General features: G+C 35.1%; 1 protein-coding gene across 1 annotated transcript in view; it reads right to left on the bottom strand.

The window, feature by feature from the left end:
• The window catches only part of FSIP2 (fibrous sheath interacting protein 2), a 75,746-nt gene that overhangs the window by 41,536 nt on the left and 9,682 nt on the right, over positions 1-24,528 (bottom strand). The window contains exons 8-14 of the mRNA XM_041722477.1: positions 22,419-22,545; positions 19,670-19,759; positions 11,503-11,615; positions 10,720-10,762; positions 9,416-9,522; positions 6,875-6,938; positions 2,736-2,793 (exon numbers count right to left, since the gene is read on the bottom strand). Of these exons, the coding sequence (XP_041578411.1) occupies positions 2,736-2,793; positions 6,875-6,938; positions 9,416-9,522; positions 10,720-10,762; positions 11,503-11,615; positions 19,670-19,759; positions 22,419-22,545 (602 nt within the window). The remainder of the gene's footprint in view (positions 1-2,735; positions 2,794-6,874; positions 6,939-9,415; positions 9,523-10,719; positions 10,763-11,502; positions 11,616-19,669; positions 19,760-22,418; positions 22,546-24,528) is intronic.

Raw genomic sequence — 24,528 nt, 5'->3', positions numbered from 1 at the left:
AAACAACAACAACACCCCCCCCGTCCCCCACCACACACACACACACACCATCCCAAACCCCAACTTCACTGGTTTCAGCTCAGAAATTAGGCTCGGTAGCAACAACTCATATTTAGATTAAAACCTTTTTGTAGTATGGAACCGGGAACATGAAAGCTGATATCAGTGACATGTTTTCTGTCTTTTGGCCTTCTTTATTTTTCTAGGATCTGCTTTCTCAGGTCAACCTAAGCATAGTTTTCTTCTTGCAGACACTCTGCAACCTAATTCTCCCAGATTCATTCTTCTATTCTCTCTACATTATACTGTAGGTACCAAATGGAACTTGAGGAGTCCAACCTATTGATTGATAACTGTCCTCAAAAGGCTCTCTGCCCCAAAGACATGCATATAGGTCCAAACAGAGAGCAAAGACCAAAGAATAAAATTGACCAAATAACAGAATGCTTTAATGAAGCCCACTTTGAACAACTGTAATAACCAGAAGAAGTATGAAAAAGGCAGAGTAAGGAGCTCTGAAAACTTACTACTCCATAGAAGCAGTGGGAAAACTGGCAAAATGTTTTAAAAATAATTTCATAGCAAACGTCTTTAGAGAATTCTTGTTTCAGTTTCTGAACTCTGAAAATTAACCATAGGACTTTCAGCATTTCAAAGAACGTTTATTCAAGAAAAATGGTTGATCTAAGTAAAAAGAGTAAGCTTTGTGAAATTTTCACTTGCCCTATTTCTGTCTTTTTTCTCCAGCTCCATGGTATCCTTGAAAAACACCATCTTCAGATCATGGCTTTGTTCATTGTAGGATCTGCCTACCATTTAGTATTCTGTTTTGAACATGGGAGTTTTTCAATAAGTGTTTGATAAATTCCCATTTACAGCCTTTTGGATCTAGGCCTACTCTCTAATACAGAATGGAGCCTTAGTGCAGGTCACTAATGGACTTCTAGAACTGATTCCTGGTTTCTTGCCTTCAATTTTTCTTATATATTTGTCAGAGTTGTCTCTCGTACATGCTAATATGACCATTATATTCCCCATCCACACCATCAGAGTGCCACCTAATAAATAAACTACAAATTCCTGACCACAGTCTGCATAGCTGCAGACTTATTGCCTCCTTCACTCTGTTACTCCTTATGTCTCCCTTCTTAATAACGTGAACGTACTTATTATCTAAGTGTGGTACACAATTATTGCAACTCTGTTTACCCCCACTGTTATGGCATTTGCTTTGTGTTCATTCTCTTAATACTGAATTTCCATTTATTATTTTATAAACCTTCCTATATGCCTTTTGTATTAACACTAGAGAAAAATAGAACTAAGCAATAAAATAAGGGGAGATGAGGTGGACAGATCAAATGTGATGATTCTACAATAAAGTCTTATGAAATTTTGATTTAAATCAGAACAAGAGGACTGTGATATGCATATGATGAGAAGAGTCAGACCAGAAAGGATTGTTAGTTCTGTTTTATTTGTACTCTGACCTGAGGTTACGCTGGGTATGTGCAACTAAAAGTTTTTACTACTGTCAATTTGGGAGGGACTGGGAAGAAACTCCAGGCCATGCATAGAGTTAATCATCTTAGCTGAGCTAACATTTTTAATGAAAAAGTAGCCAAAATATTTGCTATGAGATTCAAATGAGTTTGTAGTTCTGTAATCTTGGGTGGGGGCAAAATAAAGAGGCAAGAATTGAGACTTTATTATGAACCTCTTCTAACCTTTTTAATGAAGAGGCAAGTATATCTCCAATAAATAAAAATGTATTTATTCAATACATAAAATAAAAATGGTCATTCTATGCACATGATTGTCATTCCTCCACTTTGTACTATTGCTTTAAACTGAACTTGTCAGTTTTCTTCTTTCTGCATCTATTACAGCGCTACATATCCTGTGCACTCTCAGTAAGTCAGTCAAACTGACATCCATCAATCCTAAATCAAGATTCTTCCTCCAAGGAAGTTCGACCTGAATATTTTGATACCCTTTACCACCATACATCACTTAACGTTGCTCTACCATATTGTTAGAGATTTGGGGTTTCTAAAGTATATCCTGGACATTATTTTTCAAATTACCTTTTTAGAAAGTGATGATATTGGGTCTAAAATAGTAGTTTTTTTTCCCTAGAGTTGGAAAAACCATTTATAACCACCAATAAAATAGTGGCTATTGAGTTTTGAGGAATGAAAATCCATCAGGACCCCCAAATTTCTTCTCCAGAGACTTGCAATTTCCATCATCAGAGGCCATTATTTGGTATTTTACTGTAAACACCCTTTAGGACAAGAATAATTGGTTAAGCCATTAATATTTGTAGTAACCTAACATACCATCCTTGGGAAGCCAATAATCGCAAACGGCCTAAGAAATGGTAAATATTTCGAAGGAGATAAGAACAAAGTAACAAGGTCCAAACTTAGAAATTTCTTGAAGAGGAGGGATTATGGTAGGATATACTTGAATGTGGTATGAAGACTCTGAAGTGAAGGGGGAAGTATAGAAACACAGTGGGGATAAGGAGACAGAGAAGGAAGACAAAAAACATTCCCTTTGTCTGCTTTACAATTTAAGCTTAGTGCTGAGAGTTTGCAAAAGACAGAAGTTTCACTAAATCCAAGTAGAACTAATAGAGGAGTCCATGTAATCATTTGCTTTTGAATAGCACTCATGTAATTATTAAAGTCTTAATTTATAATTAGACATTAATTTTCTTAGATACTTACATATTTGAGAAAACACGAGAAGGGAAAGTACCCTGAGCTGTGGCATGAACTGGAGGTCCTATTTATTAGAAAAAGAAAATTGTAATTAGTTTGTATTCTTCCCCCCAGCAACTTGTAAAATGAAAATTAATATCCTCTAGTAGATCTTTATTCTTTGGTACTGCATCTTGTTTAAAAGCCTCCAGAGATTCTCCACAATGAAGCCCAAATTCCTTAGGAAGGCATAAAATATACCATACAATCTGATGTTCTCACTTACCTGTGCAGTGTCTACTCTGGCTGGTCTCTATATATTCATATATATTCTATGGTTCAGAGACCCAGAATGACATAATTTGCTGAATATGTCATATTTTCCACGTGTCTGGGCCTTTGTTTTTGCCATTCCCTTTGTTTGGAGCACCCTATGACTTCTTTTTTAACCACTTGTCTTTTAGGCTTCAGTTTGTGTTAATTCCACTAGAAACCTTTGCCAAAGTAAATAAATATCCCTCTGTAGTGAGCCTGAAGTATTCCACACATAGTTCTATTACAAAACTCATTACGTTATAACATGATTAAATGTTTACTCTTCTGTCTTCCTATGCCACAAATTTACCACTGTGTCCTCAGCGCATAACACAGTAAGTATTCACTAACATTTGTTTGTTGAATCCATTATTTAACATGTTCGCCAACATTTATTCATTGATTTGTCTGCCATTAATCTTCTCCTACTTGAGTATTACCTAACTTGCTTTGTATATAATCCAGCAAGATTCTATTACTGAGTTTTGTTAAATACTCTGGATTGAAGTGATATAGGAAGTCTTTCTGTACATCTCTACAGGCATCCTGAATTGGTGTATGTCAATTATGCAAAAATGGAAATGAATGAAAGTTTTAAACAAAAAGATTGTCCTAATTTCAGAAAGTAGTATTAGTGATTAGAACCAGTTCAAAGTCAAGTTTAGATGGTAACTCGTTTCTTCCAGTAAATGAGTAACCAGTAGGTTCTAGCGATATGTATAAAAAGTCTTACTTAAATTGTGTGAACCTTGTTGAATTTTTTGTAGATACTTTTTTTGTGTGTGTTCAGTTTGGCAGTAGGAGAGCAAGGATCTCTGATATATTAAGTGTGAAGACAATACTATCCTAAAAACAAAATAAAATACAAAAAGTTTTCTGTTTCCATTAGTATTCAGGAGTAGATATTTGAAAAATTTGCTTAGAATTCTATATAAAATATTAAAACTATCCTTTTAAAAACAACTAAGCTTTGAAACACAATAAAAAAAATCCTTGACAGTGAAAAGTCTGGAGTAACACAAATCTAGAGTGGTAAGCAAATTTTGAAGCTGATGCTTGCTCTATGAACATTGGCAATACCTGCAAACGAAATGGAGAATCAAAACTAAGTAAGAGCCTCTAAAAACATACCGGATGCCGGAGAGCTATACCTTTCATTGAAGAATTAAAAAAAAAAAAAAAACTCATGCCACAGAGGTAGCAGCACACATAAACTATGTCTTGGCTTCAGCTGTGGATAGAGGAAGAAGAGGAAAAAATAAAAATATCTCTTAAGAGATAACCTGTGATTATGAATTCCTATATGACTTTGAGGTTCAAATCTACTATATGGTCATAAAACTCTAAGTGAGAATTTAAAATGAACCTGTATTTATACCTCTTCCAGATGCCTAGCAGAAGGATATAGAAATTTTTAAAGCTGGTGTATTGAGGTATAATTGATATTCAAAAAACCGTACATATTTAATGTGTTGAATTTGAGTTCTATAGAGCAATACATACTATACAAACATAGAATTCCCAAGGATGCATTTCTATCAAAAATGAGCTCACATAAAACAATGATGCCCCTTGCACACACACACACACACACACACACACACACACACACACGAAGACAAATATGAAGAAACAAATCCCCATGACTGTTAGCAGCAAAACAAAACAAAACAAAATTAGAATTAGGCATCAATGATATCAAATATTTGAATTACCAAATAAGGAATATCTTACGAGTGCATTTATATATTTAAATATATAAAGAAGGGATTGGAGAACACAAGAATGGGACAAGAACTTGTCAAAAAAATCTAGTAAAATTTGAAAAATAACTTCAGAAATTATATATGTGTGTATATATATGCATATATATAATGTTTAATCAGAAAAATTTCAGAATGCATTGAATTGATAAAATAGTAGATTAGATAAACTGAAGAAAGATTTGGTGATTTGAAGGACAAATTTGAAGAAATTAACCAGAATGCAGCAGGGAAATGGAAAATCTAGTTGTTAAAGGATGTAGAAGAAAAAACACAGGTCTAACATATACATAACTGGAATTTTAGAAGAAGATAATAAAGAAAGTGAGGAGAGGCAATACAGGAGAGAAAAATAGCTGAAACTTGTCCAGAACTGTTCATCATAGTAATACTGCAGAAAAGCAAAAGTAAGACCTTAAAGCAGACTGAAGTGTGTGTGGGTAGGGGAGAGGGAGAATCAGTCACACAGGGATTATTAGAGAAAAAGTAGAACATTTAAGTAGAACAATGTCTTTAAAGTACCAAGAAAAAAATAACTGCCCTTAAGAACTTATATACCCAGCCATAATTATGTCCTAGAACATGGTAAAATAGAGCTTTATCAAATAAAATCTGACGATTTATTCCCAAAACACATTCACTGATGACATTTCTAAAGAATGGATTTACTTAGGGAAGAATGAAGGTGATTCTATAAAGTATGAAATGCAAAAAGGAATGGTGAACAAAAAACTATTAAATTTAAATTTACAAAAAACTATTAAATTTAAATTTACAAAAAACTATTGGTAAACATATACAAATATAAATAAAACCTGACTGTTCAAAAATCAGAACAATATTTAGCTGGTAAAAAATAATAAAAACTAAGCTATTGGTTAAATATGATATGAGATGGTGGTTTAGAGGTTAATTATTTTAACTTTGACTTTTACTTTATACATTACAGAATTCGGATAATTGTCAAAAGGAATATACATGGCATACAGTTTCTAAAACAGTAGAGAGAAAAATGGATTAAAAATAAGTTTAATATTCTGAAAGAAAGCAAGAAAGGAGAAATTAAAGCAAAATATAAAAAAGCATGACAAAGCAAAAGCACCAATAAGGCAGTAAAAATCTAACGGTTTAATTAACATAACTGTAAATAGCTTAAATTCAGTTAAAAGTAAATTTCCAATACACAATAAAAATAAAACAAGATGCAGGGGTAGAGTGTTTACAAAAGCCACATCTATACATAAAAAGATTCAAGACTGAAAGCTGATGTGGCTATAGTACTATCAGAACAGACTAAATGAAAGTAAATATATTGAACATTTGAACAACACAATTCAACATCTTGATTAATGGAAATATTTAGAACATGGAACCACCAAATTGGTAATATTTATTGTTTTCAACCACACAGAACATATAATAAATTAATCAGAACATATAATAAATTAATCATGTGTGCTAAGCCAATAAAGCAATTTTGTAGATATTTCAAAAATCTGCTATGATAAAGGCTATGTTGTCAGTCCACAAAACAATTAAGTACCTTCCTTATCAAAACTCTTCTTTTCATTATTGGCCTTTCCAGTGATGGGCAGTGAATTTGGGTTACATGACATTCTCATTTTATAGGTGGAAAAAAAAAAGAACGGAAAATTAAATAACTTGGCCAGACGTAAATTTTTAGTTTTGGTGTGTGGATTCAACTTAAGTAATTGTGTCAGAATATACGTTCCTACTCATTATGCTGTACTGCCTTCCAATAATCTGACCCACATGCATAGGATATACGATAACTTTATGCCTGGAAATCGGAAAATTCAGATGAGTAAATTTACAAGAAAAGTGTAAATTGTGAAAACAGAAAGAAACAAAATATGTAGTTTCACATCTAATTAGATATACGGTTTAATTTTTTTTTCTCACTAAGAGAACCAGGACCAGGTTAAATATTTTGCTGGTGATTTGTATCAAACCTTCAAAGATTATTTAGCACCATACCAGGCATAAAGCAGGAGCTCAATAAATGTTAGTTGAAAAACTGAATTAAGAGATTACATAACTTACTCAATAGCTATTATTGATGTTTACCTGATTCACAGAGGTAGCTTGAGCTCTTGTTTAATCTTCTATTACAGTCAGCAGTTATCCCCTTCTGCATAATCCAAACAACAAACAAACATCCTCAAAGGATTTTTCTCCCCAGGATTTGAACATCAACAATTATTCTATATTTAAAATATAGAAACTTAAAATTTTGAGAACTCTTCTAAAATGTCAGTTTTTTTTAAATGCACACATTTTGTGATGTTTATGTTATATTTATTTACAGTATTTAAAAGTTCACTGTTGTATCATGGGAGGTCTATAAGACTGCCCACACATTTGGTGATTTGCTTAGGCTCATAGGACTCAGAATATAGGTGTACTCACATCTAAGATTTATTACAGTAAAAGGATACACTATAGGATAAAGAAGGGGAGAAAAGACACAGGCTGAGTCTGGAAAAATCTATGCACAATTTTTCTTATATTCATTCCCTACTGTGAGAGAACACATGAGTATGCTCTTTTCTCTAGCAGTTGAAAAAAATATTTACAGTAGGGGATCCCTGGGTGGCTCAGTGGTTTGGCGCCTGCCTTTGGCCCAGGGCGCAATCCTGGAGTCCTGGGATCAAGTCCCAGGTTGGGCTCCTGGCATAGAGCCTGCTTCTCCCTCCTCCTGTGTCTCTGCCTCTCTCTCTCTCTCTCTCTATGTCTATCATAAATGAATAAATAAATCTTTAAGAAAAAAAATATATATACAGTAGCATGTACAACGTTTATGTCCAGAGAAATCCATTAGAAACTCAGCACTCAAAGTTTTTATGGAAGGCTGGTCATGAGGACACCCTCTGCCTTAGTGCCTATCAAGATTCCAGCCTCCTAAAAAGAAATCAGATGTTCAGCAAAAATCACAGTATTTGCAATATAGTGCACCATCTATTCAGTGAGGGGACGTTCCATATCACTTGGGGACTGTTAGAAAAGCTAACTTCCCAGACACTAGCCAAGGGCAACCTTGAAAGCAGGCCCTTCTAAAGACAGCAGTCTCAAGCCTGCTACGTTAACTCTTTCCTACACAGCAGTACTCACTGGCATCCTAAAATTAACTTTCTGTAGAATGCACTGATTAGTAAGTTCATCAACTCAATGGACAAAAGAATGGATGCATTATTATTATTATTATTATTTTTAACAAAGCTCCAATAGGAGAAAGGTTTAAGTAGAGCTGGAGCAGAGAAGACATGTTGTTCTCTAGACTTGTTCCGGAACTCAACCTGCTGAGGAAGGTAAATTCATGAAATAGGCTTATTTTTTTTTTCCCCCTCAGATCTGAGAGCTGAACATAGGCCCCTAGAAATACATTTTCCGACAGCGATAGTCTGTGCACAACATGTCGGAAGCAGAGTGTAATATTTAGCATAAGAAATGTGTGGGAAATATCAGAAAGGGAGACAGAACATAAAGACTCCTAACTCTGGGAAACGAACTAGGGGTGGTGGAAGGGGAGGAGGGCAGGGAGTAGGGATGAATGGGTGATGGGCTCTGACGGGGGCACTTGACGGGATGAGCACTGGGTGTTATTCTGGATGTTGGTAAATTGAACACCAATAAAAATAAATTTATTTAAAAAAATTTAAAAAAATGTCCATGCTGTTTCTCATAATAAATTAGGACTTGGTGGACATTTGGTATTCACTTGAGATCCACATGGGTGGCGAATGTATTAACCATAAAAGGTCAGTAATAAAATTTAGATACTGTTTTGACAAGAGGTTTGTTTGTTTAGTAAAGGACATAGCTTTTGCAATCTGTTGGGCAATACGAGGATTTTAAATGTCGAAGTTTAAGAAATTTCTTTTATTGACTCTTAGCCTACATAAAATGGATATCGATGTAGTAGAACAGTGACCTGTAAAATGTTTGCAATATTGTCTGTGTGACAGACAAACATGTTGTGGTAAACATACGTCTTGGAAGTTATGCATAACATAGTCTGTCAATTATGGTGCATTAGAAGAAACAGAAAATGATGCCACTTCCTACCCTATTCAAGTAGAATTCATTTGGAAAGAACTTAGCAAATTGCCATTTTCAAATCATGTGAACTCTGTAGCATAGTTAGACCAATTAATGCTGTGCTACTAATGGAATGGAATGATGTGGTTTTTGACTCCTGTCACAAAGTAGGCAACTCACAGAGAAAAAAATTCTCATTTATATCACAATCTTTGAATCTTTGCTAGGAACTTTCCAATAGCAGGTGACTGATGGCTAGTCAAAGGCAAAAAGAGGACAGGTAGCATGGCTATCTCTGAACAATCCATCAGTACTAGTCAAAGCCCAATCAAAGGCCGAATTAATACTTCCTCTGAGGGCTGCGGGTATGTACTGTGAGTGCTAATGTTGTACCTTATATTTAAGAAGATTATTCTAGGGCTATAAAAATTTTGTTATGGTATGGCTAATTTCAGGGAGTGAAGTGGTTGGTATTGTCACTTCATGACAAAAGGTTTTATACCAATGCTGATCATAAGACCGTATTTCATTTACTCTACTTGCATTTAGAGCAAGAGAAATATTACATACCTCATCTTTTGGAGGATCCAAGTAAGACGGTGAAGATTTTGGACAATTTCTTGTGGGGGAAGTTTGAGGTGAAACAACTGAATTTTGAGCTGAGATGTGTACATTTCCTAGAGAAAGAAGAGATAACTTTACATATGAGAAGATCATATTTCTGGAACAAGGGTGAGTGCTAATGAATAGATTTAATCTAGTGCTCTCTTGGCTGAGCTGCCGCAATCACTGAATTACCACAGTTAGGGGTATATTTGACTTAAAGAGAAGAATCTCCAAGAATAACCTTTTTAAATGTTCACTAACTACAAATTTCCAATGGTTCACTCTAGCCTTCAGAGACATGTCTGAAATCCTTGACCTCTCATCCTAATTTATTTATTATTAGGCCACTTAATCCCTATAATGAAACATGGACTACTCCCAGGATTAGTTGTTTTCATTTCACTCAGTCTGCAGTGGTAAACCACCCACTACTTGGATAGGGGAATAACCAAAGCTGTGTTTTGGGAAGATTGCTTTCACAGAAAAATTTATGGTGCATTAAAAAGAGGAGGAGTAGAATGGAGGAAGGTCACTCAAATAGTCAAGGATGAAGGAAACAAGGGTAGAAGCTGTGGGAATGAAAAAATAGGAAAGAGCAAAAGAAATTATGGAGGTGTAAATTAGACAGAAAGTGGCAACTTTGGGATGCAAATACAAAAAAGAAGAGTCAAAGATAATTCATGTTTTGTGCCTGGGTGAAAACACAAAGAGGACCAGGAAGATGATGAGTTTGATATTCTTTAGAATTTGAGGTGATCATTGGCCACTGGATAGGGGTGTCTAATATCTTCTGTATGTATATGTAGGATATGCACGGAAGTATTTTTAGTGACTTTCAGGAGTCTCACAAGGCACAGAAAAATCTAGCCAATGTGTAGTGCACTGAAGAGGAGATGGGAAATAAGATGTATTGTCTATGGAGAATTGATGGCAGTGGAGTATGAGGACCTTTCTGGAGATGGTTCTCTGTCCTGGAACTTTCTGAATTCTAGTAAATCGGTAATATGGTCTAGCAGTATAAACAGCCCCAGCATGAACCCTAATTTTTCCACAGATTACAAAATTCAAAAGTCATACTCAACAAGCAATCACTAAAATATATAACCCAATTATAATATCTGTGTTCATAAATTATTTTGGAAAGTAAAGCATTGTATAGAGTTATCATGGTTTTTATAATCATGTAAAACAACTTGAAAAGTTACATGATAAGACTATGATTATGAATTTAATACAATAACAAGTATGATTGTTTTCTACTTTCTTACCTCTATCATCAAAATTACTTGATTTTCTAGTTATTTTCTCTTTCTATATGGTATATTAAAGAGAAAAACATTCATTAGTAACTGTAATTCTAAGAGAAATTTTGCCTCTATCAATCAACCAAATTTATAAAAATCCACCCCCATTTATCCCCTTATCTTTTACATGCAAATTGTCTCCTTCTAGAATATCTTATATAGGGATCTCAAACTTAACTAGTTTAAAATTGAGTTCAATATATAACAATGTACAAGTTGTTCCTTTTCTAGTATTCTGTATTTTGTTTAAAGGTATAGTAATCCATTCAATAGTTGGTTCTAAAAAGTTAGAGTCATTCAATCTGTTTCAGGGAAATAAAATATAACCCATTCCAATCCAGCCTACAGCTTAGCAAACACATTTTTCAAAATCATTTCATTGTGATGACATTTTTCTGTCTGTCTCATCAGGCAATGGTTCCTCAAGGGGAGTGATTATGTTTTATTTATCTTTTTATCTTATATGCCCCAATTTCCTTATTTCCCCCTCTTTCTGGTTTAGCACAGGGCTTGGCCAACAGTAGATGTTCAACAAATTGTAGCTCTTATTATTGCAATTGCTAAATGTTTGGATTAATTTCTGCTATATCACAAAGTGACTCAATATTCTAAAGGAAAGATCTGGCCTCCTGAATAGCTCCTAATATCCTTAGTCAGTCAGTATCATGCTAGTGAAGAAGATAGGTCAAGGAAGTGAAAAATTAACTAGAAAATCACCATACAAAAGTTGGAGACAAAATTTTATACCTTTTGTCCAGTACCATTAACTTGTACATCTGACAGACCAGCTGGATTTGCTGTTTTTTTGTTAACAGTCTTTGAAGTACTTAGACATTGATAAATGACATTCGCTGTAGGTCCTAAAAGCAAGAGAGAAACACCATAGTTGTTTTTTTTTTTTTAAAAACAACCTATTGAAGTGTAATTGAAATACAATAAACTATACTTATTTAAATTGAATGTTTTCTTCAATTTTAAAATATATCTACAACTGTGGAACTATCACTGCAATCAAAATAACTTTTCTAATACCTTTATTTTTTTTTCATCCACTGAGAAGTGTTTTATTATATGGATACATCACAATTTTTTATCTATTTACCTCTTGTTTGGGTTGTTTCCATTTTGGCCTCTCACAATAGATATTTATGAGCTTTCATGTACAAGTCCTGTGTGGACATGTGTCTTCATTTCTGTTGGGTAAATATCTAGTAGTCGAATGACTGGATCATATTGTATGTGTAACTTCTGTTTTCCAAAATGGCTATTCCTTTTGGACACCATTTGGCAATGCATTAGAGTTTCAATTCTTACGCATCATTGTCAACATATAGTAAGCAAATAAATAAAATAGTAAAGATCAAAGAAAAATACAAAAGAGAGAAAATAATGAAACTAACAGCTGACTTTTTGAAAAGTTCAAAATAAGTGATATCCAGATTGACCAGGAAAAAAGAGGGGATACAAGTTTTCAGCATCAAGAAAATTAGAGATAATAGCACAACAAAAGTCTATAGATAGTACTAAAAATAATAATGAATATTATAAAAAATGTATGGCAGTAAGTTTAAAAATTTACATACAAAGGACAAATCTCTTGAGAAACACAAATTAATCTCATTCCTGAATAAATAGATGATATAAAGAACTACATATCTATTAAGGAAATTGACTGTGTTCTTAAAAAAATGTCCAGAAAGAAAACTCCAGGCTCAAATGATTTAAGATTTAATTTCTCTGTTATATACCAAATATGTAAGGAAGAAACCACACAAATTCGACACAGACTCTCCCAGAAAATTGAAGAGGAATGAACTCTTATCCCAAGTTATACTTTGAGATCAAGATCACTCTGATACTACGATCATTAAAAGACATTATAAGAAAAGAAAACCTCAGTTAACATCCCCCCATGAACAAAAATGCAAAAATTATAAATAAAATAAATTGAATTCAACAATATATGATAAAGATAGTGCATAATGAATGAGTAAGGTTAATCCTGAGAATGCAGGACTGGTTTAACATTTAACATTAAAAATAAGTCAAAATGATTAACAACATTATAAGACAAAAAAATTGAGATGATCATCCCAAAGATGCAGAGAACACTGTATTCATATAAGAACAAATAGATAAATAAAACAGGAGACTGCCCACAAGTAGGTCTGTCTATCTACTTATCATCTATAAATGTTCACTTTATCTTTACAAAAATGCCAGTGAAACTGAATGATGTTGAAGTAATTGAACGTATACAAGATAAACTTGAATAATCTTGTCTTCCCAGATAGCAAGGAAGCTATCAAAAATCATCAGAGTTATGTCACAAAGGGCTCAAGAATCATCATCCTAAAGGGAGATCCCACTGGCTAAAGCTATCGCAATTTCAGCATTAACACAATAACAGAATTCTATTGAGGCACACTGAATTTATTTAAATCTGTAAATTCATACTGACATAAAACAAAGCTAATTGCTCATTGTTGGAGGATGCTACTGAAACAATTTACTACTCTGAAAACTGATAAATGATGGTAAAATATTAAGCATCGATTTGCTTTTCTCAACTATCCTGTACTACACCTAACCAAAGAGTAGTTAAGAGGAAGTTTATTTTATACAAGTATTCCAGTTAATCTATGAAGAACGAATGACAGAATTAAAATATCCCAGTTTTGCGGTCCCTAATTAATTCCTGGATCTAGGCCTTGAACATAAATGGCTGCTAACATTACAAAGAGAAAATGGAGATGTTCTACACCTCCTGATGGAAGGACTCACCACCCTCTAGGAATCAGTATTGTCACAGAAATTGAACCTGCAAAATGGCAGCATAAGAAGACCCCAATTTCATCTCCTCCCTGGACACAGGAAAACTCCAGCTACATCTAGAACAACTCTTTCTGAAGAAGACATGAAAGCTAGCGCAACAGTTCCTCCATGACAAAAGATAAAAGGCCACACATGGGTTGGGAGGAGAGGCAGAGGCATGCTCCACCCGACACCCCCCATCCCCTACTCCAGTGCAGCAAGCCACAGGTGAGAGGGATTTCACAAATATGGAGCACATCCCTGAGTCTGAGCTCCCTACTAGCCCTTGGGACCTGCCCTAGATAGAGGAGCATCAGGAAAATTAGAGGTAACAGCACAACAGAAGTCTATAGATAGTACTAAAAATAATAATGAACATTATAAAAAAAAAAGTATGGTGATTGGCTTTAAAAATTAACATGGCATATGTCCAGGAGATTCAAAGAGCATTAGGAACTTGAGACTCTGTTCTTAAAGGGCTTGTGCACAGACTGCTTACCCTGGGACCCAGCACAAAAGCAGCAGGCCGAAGAGCACTTAGACTGTACAGGAAGGAGTTCCCCCCGGCTATTCTTACGGCACCTGCTGGAAGGGCAGAGGTCTGTTCCAATTCTCTCCAGGGAAGGAGGTGCTGGTTACTGCCATTTTACGCTCTCCGACATTGCTAAGTGCTGGTAATGCCAGATGCCATTTTTGTAGTCTCTTTACCCTGCTAGTGCCACTCCGGTGGCCCTGCCCCACTAAAGCCAGTGGTTGGGCTTGCCTGCCCCCATGCCACCCTGTGGCCCTGCCAAAGCTAGCAGTATACACCATTCACAGGAGACACCCTTTGAATGCCTGTCTCCAGAGGCCAAGGGATCCTGCATTTTGGGGCCCCTGGGGCTGAAACAGAGAGACAGTTCTTGGCGGGATGTTGCACAGATAACAGATGAAACACACCCCCAATCTTCTTGTGACCATGCCCGTAAGACTGGAAGAGCTGTTTTGCCTCAAACATAGCAGCAGATAAACAAGCAAAATGAGGAAATGAGGAAATGTGTTCCAAAGGAAAGAACAAGAAAAGCCTCCAAAAACAAACCTTTAATGAAACAGACATAAGTAATTTATCTGATAAAGAGGCCAAAGTAATAGTCATAAAGATGCTCATGGATCTTGAGAGAAAGATGGATGAACACAGAAGGATCAACAAAGAGAGGGAAAATATAAGAAAGTACCAAACATAAGCCATAGAGCTGAAGAATACAATGATTGAACTGAAGAAGACACTCGAGGGGTTCACAGCAGACTGGCTGAACCAGAAGGAAGGGCTAGGGATCTAGAATACAGGGCAGCACCACTCACCCAGAGCAGCAAAAAAAAAAAAAAAAAGGATTTTTAAAAGATAGATTAAAAAAACTTATGGGTTGCTTAAGGGACCTGCTGGGACCCCGATTAGGCAAAAAAAAAAAAGAAACAAAATGCATCAGAATTGGAAAAGAAGATGTAAAATTGTCACTATTTGTGAATAGCATGATTTTACGTGTAGAAAAGGGATTATGCTAAGTGAAACAAGTCAGAGACAGACGAACACTATATGATTTCACTTCATGTGTGGAATCTAAAAAATAAAACAAGTAAGCCCAAACCAACCGCACAGATGCTGAGAACAGATTAATTGTTGCCAGGGAGGGGAGGGTTGGGGGTGAGTGATTAAATATTTTGTTATGCTAAAGAATTGTTTGTGCCATGTGATAATGGTATTGTTGTTACTCATTTAAAATATCTTTTAGATACTATTTACATCTTGATGAGATGAGCTTTGGAACAACAAGGCAGCAGAGAAAGGTTGAGGGCATTGACAAAATTATTCACGATTGGATGTCCATCTTGAATGATAGGCACATTAAAAACCAGGAACTGTTGGTTTTTATTTATGTTCAAAATGTTCCATAAGAAAAGCTAAAAAAATAATTAACAACACTGGAAATATGTGCTCCAAATAAGACAAAAAATTAACATCAGCCATATTGAATTAAGAATTTCCATCATCAAAAGATAAAAAGAACAGAAAAAAATCACAAATTAGAAGTTATTTATTATACTATATTTATGTATATAATAGACAAATGTCTAATATAGCTTTAAATATCTTCCAAATCCATAGGAAAAAAGAAAACCCAGTAGGAAAAATTGACAAGAGATTTGAAAAGATAACTTCTTAGTAGAGGAAACATGACCCAGAACTCGTGTATCTAGACATACAACCCCTGGAGAATCTCTTGTCTATGAGTATGAGGAGATTTTATATATATATATGACTGTTCATATATATATATGTATATATATATATATAAATATACATATATGAATGTTCAGTGCAATATTGTTCAAATAACAGATACTTGCATCAATAGGAAAACAGATGTATGTGTAAATTGTGGTATATTCACACAATGGGATAGGATCAGTAGTGAAATGAAATAAAATGTCAGGCAGCCCAGAGATAAAACTTCTGAAATATAATGCCGAGTGTAAAAAGCAAGTCACCTAAGACTGGGAAGAACAGCATATAAGTCACATCAAAATAGTTTAATGGTATCTGTGTTTATATATGTGTGTAGTTTAAGGATGTACATTCACATTGTAAGTATATTGAAAAAATGATGGTTATAGAAATCACCAGATTTAGATAGTGTTTCTTTCTGTGGGAGAAGGAAGCCTGCTTAAAAGAAATTTGGCAGAAGCTATGAATTATAGCTTACGGAAAGTCAGGGAAAATGAAGGGAGAAAAAGAAATCCATATCAAAATGTATCAGAATCAAGTTGCTAACAACTATTTTGCACCCCCCAACATCTTAACAACCAGAGAAAAATGTCACCTTACTTATAGAGCATCAACAACTCGATTACAGCTGATATCTCATCAGCACCAGGAAATACAATAAAATAAAGTAACAGTTTTCAAGTTCTGGAAAAAAAAATGTCAACTTACACAATTCTATATCAAATGAAAACATTATCATTCAAGGAGAAAGGTAAAATAAAGATACTCTTAGATAAAAATGGAAATTAAGATGATTCAGTGCCAGAGAATCTATTCTAAAAAAGATGCTAAAAGGAAGTTCTATAGATTGAAAAAAATGATATGAGAGAGAAACCTGGGATATCAGAAATTAAAGGGCATTTGAAATGGTAACTATCTGAGTACTATAATAAGCTAGTCTTCTACTTATTTAAAATAAAATTTATTACATTTTCGGAGTGGATGTTTGATGAATAGATGTGATACATAGAACAACTATAACAAAGGGAAGAGGGATAAGGGGTCATATATAGTGCTAAGGTTTCCATATTCCACTTAAAGGGTTAAATATTTATTCATAGTTCATTGTGAAAAGCTAAGTACACTGTTATCGGGAACAGCCACTGGGGGAAAAAAAAAATCTGTACAAAGGAAGCATAGTCATGGACAGGGTTACCTGGGTGGCTCAGTCAGTTGAGCGTCCAACTCTTGATTTCAGCTAAGATTATGATCTCAGTGTCATGAGATCAAGCTCCACATTCGACTTATTAGGGAGTCAGCTTGGGGTTTCTCTCTCTCCCTCTCCCTCTGCCCCTCCTCTATCTCGAGTACCCTCTCTCTCTAAAATAAATGAGTAAATCTTAAAAAAAAGTCATAGACAATTGAAAAACAAATTTTAGGAATGTCATGTATAATAGTACCAAAAAATGAAGTACTTATGTATAACACAACACATACAAGACCTCTATGCTGAAAACTATATAAACACTTGGGACAGAAATCAAGTATAACCCAAACAGAAAGAGATACTATGTTCATGAATCGGAGGACCAAGATCTGTAAAGATTTCTTTTTTCCTCAAAATGATCTATAGATTGATTTAATGTACTTCATTAAAAAAAATCCCAGCATAATTTTTGCAGACAAGCTGATCACAAAATTTATATGCAAAAGTCAAATGAATTAAAAGTCCTTAAATTTTGAGGGAAAAAAAATAAAGGTAGTAGAATTATATTACCTGATTTTAAGAGAGTGAAAAGCTGCAATAATTAAGATGGGGCAATGCTGGCAAAGAGATAGACACATTAATTGATGACTGGAACAGAATATGACATGGTAAGTCAGACAGAGAGAAAATATTTTCAAACCGCAATCTGGAAAACACTTGTATTCAGAATATATAAGTAACTCCTTAAACTTGACAGTAAGAAAACTACCTGATAAAGGATGAGCAAAAAACCCCTCAATATATAACTGAACTGAGCAGGATTTACAAAAGGCAAACAGCAAGCATATGAAAAGATATTAACATCATTAGCCATTAAGGAAATGGAAACGGAAATCAGGATGAGTCACCACTACATCTACTAGAGTGACTAAAATGAAAAAATTGCTGATAATACTAATGGTTGCAAGACTGCATAGCAAATGGATCTCTCCTACGTTACTGATAGGAATGCAAAACAGTGTAGGCATTCGGGAAAGCAGTTGGGCAGCTCTTCATAAACTTAAGCATACGTTCACCATCTGACTCCACGATCCCTTGTTCACACAAAAATCTGACTTGTAAACACTTCTGATTTTTTCTATTCATAATCACCAAACCTGGAAACAACCGAAATGTCCTTCAACTGATGAATGTACACAAAAATTCTGGTGCATATATACTATCGAAAACTACTCAGCAATAGTAGTAAATGATCAGTACATGCAATAACTTGAATAAATTCTGAACGCCGAGTGAAAGAAGACGTTATCACAACGTCAAATACTATAGGATTCTATTTATAAGATGTGCTCTAAAGGAAAAAGCACTATAGTGATGAAGAACGATCAGTGGTTACCTAGGGTTAGTAATGGGAGGGAGCAAGGTATGACAGCAAAAGGAAGGTTTTGGAATGGTGTGATTGTATGAATCCTGTGTGACTGTGGTAGAGATCACACAAATCCATACACGTGATTGGATGCAATTATACAAAAAAAAAAATTTCCATTTTGCCTGAGGTGATTTAAAATCAGGGTAAACATGTCAGGACTTTTTTGGAGGAAATAAGAAAATACAGACACAAGATCAGAAGCAAGGAATAGAGTTCAGGGCTCACAACTCTGACTGGGGAGCTGCCAACCACAAAACACAGGGCAAATTGGCCATAGAACTATATAAAAGCTGTGATACTCTACAGAGTTCATACTCAGGGTTCATTGATGGAAAGTAAGTTTATATTGTCTATACTTAGTAGAGGTGGGGCTGGTGTTGTCCTAATTTTGTACATGGTAATAATAACTTTGGTGCCCCCCCCCCCAAAAAAAAAGTCTTTAAGCTTTAAAAATAGGACCCATGAAGCTTAGAGTTGAATTAAGTCTACCTCATGGTCCAAAGAGTGGAAGACCGATCCACTAAGGCACCCTTGTGGCTCCCCAGGTTTCTAATTTTTTAAGACTAATCAAATCACATTATCAGGGAGGAAAGATTTTGGACTTTTTTTTTTTTTTTTAAGATTTGAACTGATAAAGCCAAAGGAATTTTAACTCTTTACGCTTTACTTTTTCCCTGGAAATTTGATAATTCAGATTGTTCAATTTTGAATAATCTCACACTTTTGATAGTGTATTATTTGGAGGAGTTTTATGCTGTCATTTGGGTTCCTGGTTTAGTCCAGTGAGCCGTAAGAGACAACATCAAGTAATATAGTATGAGTAGAGTTCACAGTGGCTTTGGAGTTCATTTCTGACCTATTTCAGAGTTTTCTAAAATCATTTTGAACATTATTAAAACTATTTTGCAGTTTGTTAGGTGTGTGTGTGTGTGTGTGTGTGTGTGTGTGTGTGTATACCCCACTTATTTAACAACAGTAGACTGTACATTTGATTTTTCTAAAACGAGGACATAATATTAGGGTTAGAACACTAAATCAGTATAGAGATCAAATTCTGAAACCCATAGAGGTTGTGTCATTGTTGGTAGGGATCACTCTTCCTCAGTCACTTGACAACAGAAAACAGATTTAAGCATTTAAAGCATCTAAGCAAACAGTGCTATCCAAACTCAGTCTTTCCCAAAATTATTACTTAGTATTTCTTATCAAAATATTCAATTACCATTTACTCCTTTATTTTCTTTCTGGTCACCAACAGGGTAAACTAAGTTCATGTTGTCATAAATCTTCTTTTTCTTCTTTAGAGAATACGCTTAAAGAAATGTAATAAGATATTTATTTTTAATGATAGTGATGATGAATTCTCAAGATAGACTATTTTTTTTTCATCCTCAAGAAGAAGTGAGCCTTATGCTAATTTGTATGTGAGATGGGGTGTGGTATTAGAGGAGCCAGGGAGATATGACATGGGAAGACACTCTTGAAATATTATCACTTTGGGTTAAAAGATACACTTGGAAGGACGGAATTTTCTTCTGGTGGAGAGAAAAGCTACATGCAGACCCCCGTACCATGTCATTTCCCATCTGTGGAGATGCATACCAACCAAGGTAGCTACTGGCTGGAGACCCGTCAGCCCCCAGTGAGTGTTGCACTTCCTGGATGTGCCCCCCAGCCCGGCACAAGCAACTGTATGCATATTCCTCCTTTGTGATAGACACAGTTGTAGTTCCTGTTTCTGACTGTTTAAGGAAGGCAAAGTCTCCTCACATCAAGTGCACTCAATGGGTTTTCATTAGAGATGTAAGATGTGAGAGTGATCTGTCTCCCCACTGAAGCAAATTCACCTCGTATTCCCTTCCTCTCTCGTTCTCCGTCCCTCTGGAAACTGTCTACTTAGTGGAAGATGACAGTGTTACTCAGAATGGTAATTCAATTTCATTTGCAAAGTAGATAGTCTTGTCACCTTGACAACATAAATTCATTAACATCTTCAAAAGAGGGGTTTTAAGGTAACCAATGTCTAAAATGTCTGGTTGAACCTCTCTTCCTAGTAAATGGGAAAGTTAACAGTTGAAGATGTAGGGATACATATTGTTGCTAAAGTGATTTCTTTTCTCTCTATTTTTTGTTTAAGATTTATATATTTGACAGAGAGAGAGGGTGAGCGAATCTGGGGCAGACTCTACACTGAGCCCAGAGCCTGACTCGGGGTTCGATCACACAACTGGGAGATCATGACCTGAGCTGAAACCAAGAGTCAGCTGCTTAACTGACTGGGCCACCCAGGTGCTCCTAAGGTGGTTTCTCTCCCAAAACATGAGATTGTTGTCATTATTTCAATGAGCTGAATAGATTGAATTAGTCCATTTAGCAAATACACACACATACATACACACACACACAAACATACACTCACATACATACAGTACTATTCGGTGAACACAAAAGTGGGAGTTAGACTATTACAGGTGATTAAGACAGTGGGAAGTATGTAATAAGTGTATTGAGAATGATACAAAGTACTATAAAGGGTTCAAAGGAGAAGAATCTTCTAATAAGGATTATTATTAAGAAAGACTTTGTGGTGTGTCCTTGATAGCTGAGCTAAAGGAATTGTGGGACTGGGATAGATGGACGATGAACACATCGCTGCAGGCTGAGAAAACTTGATGAAGAAAGGCACAGAAGTCAGAGAAGTTACTTGTGTTTTAGGAATGGTCGGTAGTCTCATTTGATCGGACAATGAAATAAATTGAGTGCTTACGTTGGGCCAGAGCTTTTGAGATCTTTATGAGAATTTAGGAGTATTATTTTTGTTTTCAGATGATGAAACTGTAGCTCAGAGAGGTTATTTGGCCAAGCTATTTACATGGCTAGATGATGATAAAGCAGGGCTTGGACTTCAGCAGTTTGTCTCCAGAGCCTATGCACATCACTCCTAAATCATAGCTGCCTTCCTCAAGGAGGTGGTATGAAGTTAAGTTTAAAAGTTAGATGTGAGTTGGGCTAAAGGTGATGGTCAATGGTTGCCTCAAAAGTCTGAGCTTCATTTAAGAGGTATTGGGGATCTTTACATTTGGGGGCCTGAAGAAAGCCTCAGAACAGATTTAAAGTGTAATTAGTAGTAGCATGAAAAATGGATTTGAAGTGGGTAGGAAAAACAGCCAATGGAGACTAGTTAGCAACCTACTGGAGTGATGCAAGGAGGCTCTCACCTGGAAACAGGATTGACGGGAGAGAGAGAGGATTGATGAGATGGAAGATGATCTTATTCTTTCCTGATACTACATAGTCATGATAATTAAAGCAAGTCTACATTTTTGCATTCTAACAACGAAATTGTAATTAATAACTTCAATGAATTCAATCTAATACTCATTATTTTTTTCTAAAGTTATAAATAAAAGAAAGCTGGTAGAGATTGGGCATAGTAGAGTTGTGACTTGATGTCCCTCCTTTTTCATTTCCTCCTTTTTTCCTTTCCTTACTTTCCCTTCTTCTCTACCTCCTCCCATCCTTATTCCCCAACTTCCTTCCTCCCTCTCCCCCTTTCTTCTGGCACTGTCCTTTCTGACTGGCAACCTGGTACATTACTATGTTGGTATATGATAGCAATCATCATACACACAAGTTTTTAAAGTTTCAGTAACAAAACATACATTAGTTTTAGCATAGGGAAGTTGGTTAGAACTGCAGTATATGCAAGCTTGTCTACTGAACCACTTGGTAAGATTATTTTACTTTGTTTTAATTTTTACAACAACAGAACACAAAAGTTTTATGTGTTTATAGTTCAACTTGAACTATAATAAATGCCTAAAACTGTGACTAGCACAAAGCAGATAGCAATTGTAAGCAAACAGAATTTTACAAAAGGATTTTTACATCAATATATAAATAAGCAAATATATATATATATATTTAAATAAGCGTTTTCTACATAGCTCCATTAGCTTTTAATATCTCACGTTCACAGTATCTTCCATCTTGTCCTCTATAATGAAACGTGTCATTCCTCATCTCTTCTCCTTTAAAGCCATTTTCTTGCATTTTTTGTAAATGGTAAGCCATTTTTTTCTCTATAAGGGCCTGTTTCTAAAATATTAAAAAATATATATATATGTTAACATCAGCTTAAAAATGAAAGACAAATATTTAAATATGAGCGTATATTGGAAATCAGTAGTCACTCCTGTCTTGTGACTTGTAAGGTCACATGGTACAGATTTAGGAGTGCAGTAAGGGGTCAGTTTCCATCTGTGATCAAACATGAGCGCTTAGATACAATGACCTCACTGCACACACTGGTCCAGTTACAAGTGAGGTGGCATCTCTTAATCAGAGCTAGCTATCCTGGAGAGCTTAGGCAATTTAGAAATCACCTTCAACAGAAGGATTTCTGAAAGACTAAACCAGTATCACCCAGGCCTACCAGAGATACACATTATATATGAAACGGGACTTCCTTTTGTGAATCTCCAGGGTAATGTTGACCCTAGATGTACCAGAAAGGAAAAAACTGCACAGAGAGAGAACCATAGAGATCTGCAAAGGGTTCCCTAGAGGATTCAGCAACAGAATGGGTCAGTACAAGTGTGTGAGGAGACTAACCAAAGCCATAGAAAGGACTGTGCTAAAGGATGAGAGAGAACAGTGCTTGGCAACTATCTATCATGCCTGTTTTCACCATCCACCCTGGAGGAGGTTCCTAAGTCATGGGGGATTGTGTAGAGTGTTAAAATGGGTCTTGCTTCAGTTGCAGGGAGTAATTAGTTTCAGATTAAACATGGCTCTGGCCTCATCTAACAAATCTTAAAAACCAAAACCTCTAACAATCAAGCTGTTTCCAAAGAAATTACCTACATTCAAGAAAAAAGCTAAAGGATATAAGAATATGAAAACATTCAGCACCCAAAAAGTTAAATCCATAATATCTGGTATCCAATCAAAGAGTGCCAAGCATACAAAAAGCAGAGAAATAGGACTCATAAAACGAATGAATTAGTCAACCATAATGACACAAATATTAGAATTAAAGATAAGAATGTTAAAACATAATTGTATTCCATATATTTATAAGGTAAATAAAAGACACTGAAGATATAAAAAGGATCAGAATCAATTTTTTAAATGTATGAGTAATATGAGATATGCATTAATAATAGAATAGACATTGCAGAAGGAGAGATTAATTAATGCACATTCAGGAAAAGAAACCATCCAAAAGGAAACCAGAGAAAAAATTTACAAAATAAAAAGGTGTGGAACAACATCAAGCATCCTAATATGCCTATAGAGAGGAGAGAGGTGGCAAAGGAGATGTTTGATAATAATGTTCATTACCATCTTTTCTATCCTATATTATAACACAGGTTATAGTCAGTGCAATCAAGCAAGAAAATGAAAAATGCATCCACATCCAAAGAGGGGAAATAAAACAATACCATAATCATTAATGGAGAATATCACTGGCATCTAGAAATAAATTACAAGTGATAATAAGCGACTTTGTCAATGCAAGATACAAGATGGATATAAAAAATTCCTTTTCTATAGACTAACATCAAATAACCAGAATTTGAAATTAAAAACACCAATTATAATAACATACAAATTATGAAATACCTAGGGATGAATCTATCAAAAGATGTATAAGACCAGTTACCTGCAAAAATTAAGGAAACCTAAAGAAATGGAGATATTTGGTTCATGGGTTGGAAGACTCAGTATAATCAGACCTACAGAATCAACGCAACTCTCAACAAAGTCTTGGCAGGATTTCTTTGTAGAAATTGAAATGCTTATTCTAAAATTTATATTGAAATGTAAAGGGCTTAAATTAGCCAACACGACTTTAAAATAGAAGAACAGACTTAGAAAGTTAGCACTACTGATTTAAAAAACCATTAAAGGTACAATAATCAAGACAGTATAATTGACAAAGAGGTCAAAGAACAGAAAAGAGTCAAAAATCAGTCTGTACAATGATTTTTTGACAAAGATGCAAAGGCAAGCTCTTTGAAAGATTTTGTTAACTCTAACTTAAGCACATACTTTGGAGTAAAAAATGTCAATGAA

Source organism: Vulpes lagopus, chromosome 11 (assembly GCF_018345385.1).
Source record: "Vulpes lagopus strain Blue_001 chromosome 11, ASM1834538v1, whole genome shotgun sequence".
NCBI lineage: Eukaryota > Metazoa > Chordata > Mammalia > Carnivora > Canidae > Vulpes > Vulpes lagopus.
Note: the sequence above shows the minus strand (reverse complement) of the source record. Positions and strands in the feature narration are given on the sequence as shown.